Here is a 1,052-nt window from a genome sequence, read left to right on the forward strand (position 1 = left end):
GGGGGGGGGGGGGGGGGGGGGGTGCATTTCACTCCGGGTGAATTTGCACGGTGGCCTTATGCCGAAAACGGGGGCCGGCGAGGAAAGCAGCGACAGCGTATCAGAGACGAGCTAGCAGAGCCTCACGTCAGACACCCAGAGCAACAAAGGCGCTGCATTCCCACCGTCCGGAGATGTCATTCCGTGCGGATTTTAACCCCGTCGTCAAAGATTTGCCAGAAAACCGCTACTGGTTGGCATCGCTGCTGGAATATTCCCTGATTGTCACCGCCTCAACTATTGGGGTCCCCCCCCGCAGGGAACAGCAGCTCCTTCCCAAGCCCCTATTTCTATTTCATGAGACCGCCCAGCGGCCTCTTCCAGCGTCTTTTGTTGTGCGCCCGAGATCTGGGCGTGATCCTCAGGGGTGGAAACCGAAGCCGACTGTACCTTATCGGGAGGCGGGAACTGCAGCTGATTGACATCCAGGGGCGTGATGAGGGGGATGGTGTCGAAGCCATCCTCCAGGAGGGGCTGCTTTGTGCTCTTCTCGTTGAAATTGTTCCCCAGCTTCACCATCCTGCCCGGCTCGGAGGGGGGGTCCTAGGAGAACCAGGGCAGGGCCGGGTCACCCGCTCGTCCCGCCCCACAACACGGCCCCTGCTGCGGCCCCGCACCACCCCGGGCTCGCCCACACCGCTGCCAAGAAGGGCAGGAAAGCGGAGGATGCCGCCATGGCATGGGGGGCACCATGGTATGGCGGAGGGGGGGGTCTTGGTGCGGACTGATCCACGCGCCGCTCCGGCCGCCCGCGGGGGGAGGCAAGAGGCTGCTCCATCCTCCCGGGACGCCCGCCCGGCCCCGCATCCCCTGCACCCCCGGCCCCGTGTCCTTACCGCGAGTGCGGTGCGGTGCGGTGCGGTGCGGTGCGGGCTCCCAGCCCTGCTCCTGCAGAGCGCGCGGAAATGGCGGAGCTGCTGCACTGTGCGGAGCGGCGGCGGCGGCGGGGGGAGGAGGAGGCGGAGGCGGGAGCCGGGGGGAGGCGCGGGGACGGGTCTCGCCGGCTCCCCGCG

At 67.4% G+C, this 1,052-nt stretch overlaps 1 protein-coding gene across 2 annotated transcripts in view; it reads right to left on the reverse strand.

The window, feature by feature from the left end:
- The window catches only part of LOC109303875 (neuron-specific protein family member 1), a 30,326-nt gene extending 29,409 nt beyond the window's left edge, over positions 1–917 (reverse strand). Inside the window, exons 1-2 of one of the 2 annotated variants that reach the window (XM_019526232.1) lie at positions 876–917; positions 430–582 (exon numbers count right to left, since the gene is read on the reverse strand). In XM_019526232.1, the coding sequence (XP_019381777.1) occupies positions 430–558 (129 nt within the window). In that variant the 5' untranslated portion in view covers positions 559–582; positions 876–917. The remainder of the gene's footprint in view (positions 1–429; positions 583–875) is intronic. The other variant, XM_019526233.1, reaches the window with a different exon arrangement.
- Between the last annotated feature and the right edge of the window lie 135 nt (positions 918–1,052).

The sequence above is a fragment of the Gavialis gangeticus genome, unplaced genomic scaffold (assembly GCF_001723915.1).
Source record: "Gavialis gangeticus isolate Ggan-Ray unplaced genomic scaffold, GavGan_comp1, whole genome shotgun sequence".
In the NCBI taxonomy this organism is placed as follows: Eukaryota; Metazoa; Chordata; order Crocodylia; family Gavialidae; genus Gavialis; species Gavialis gangeticus.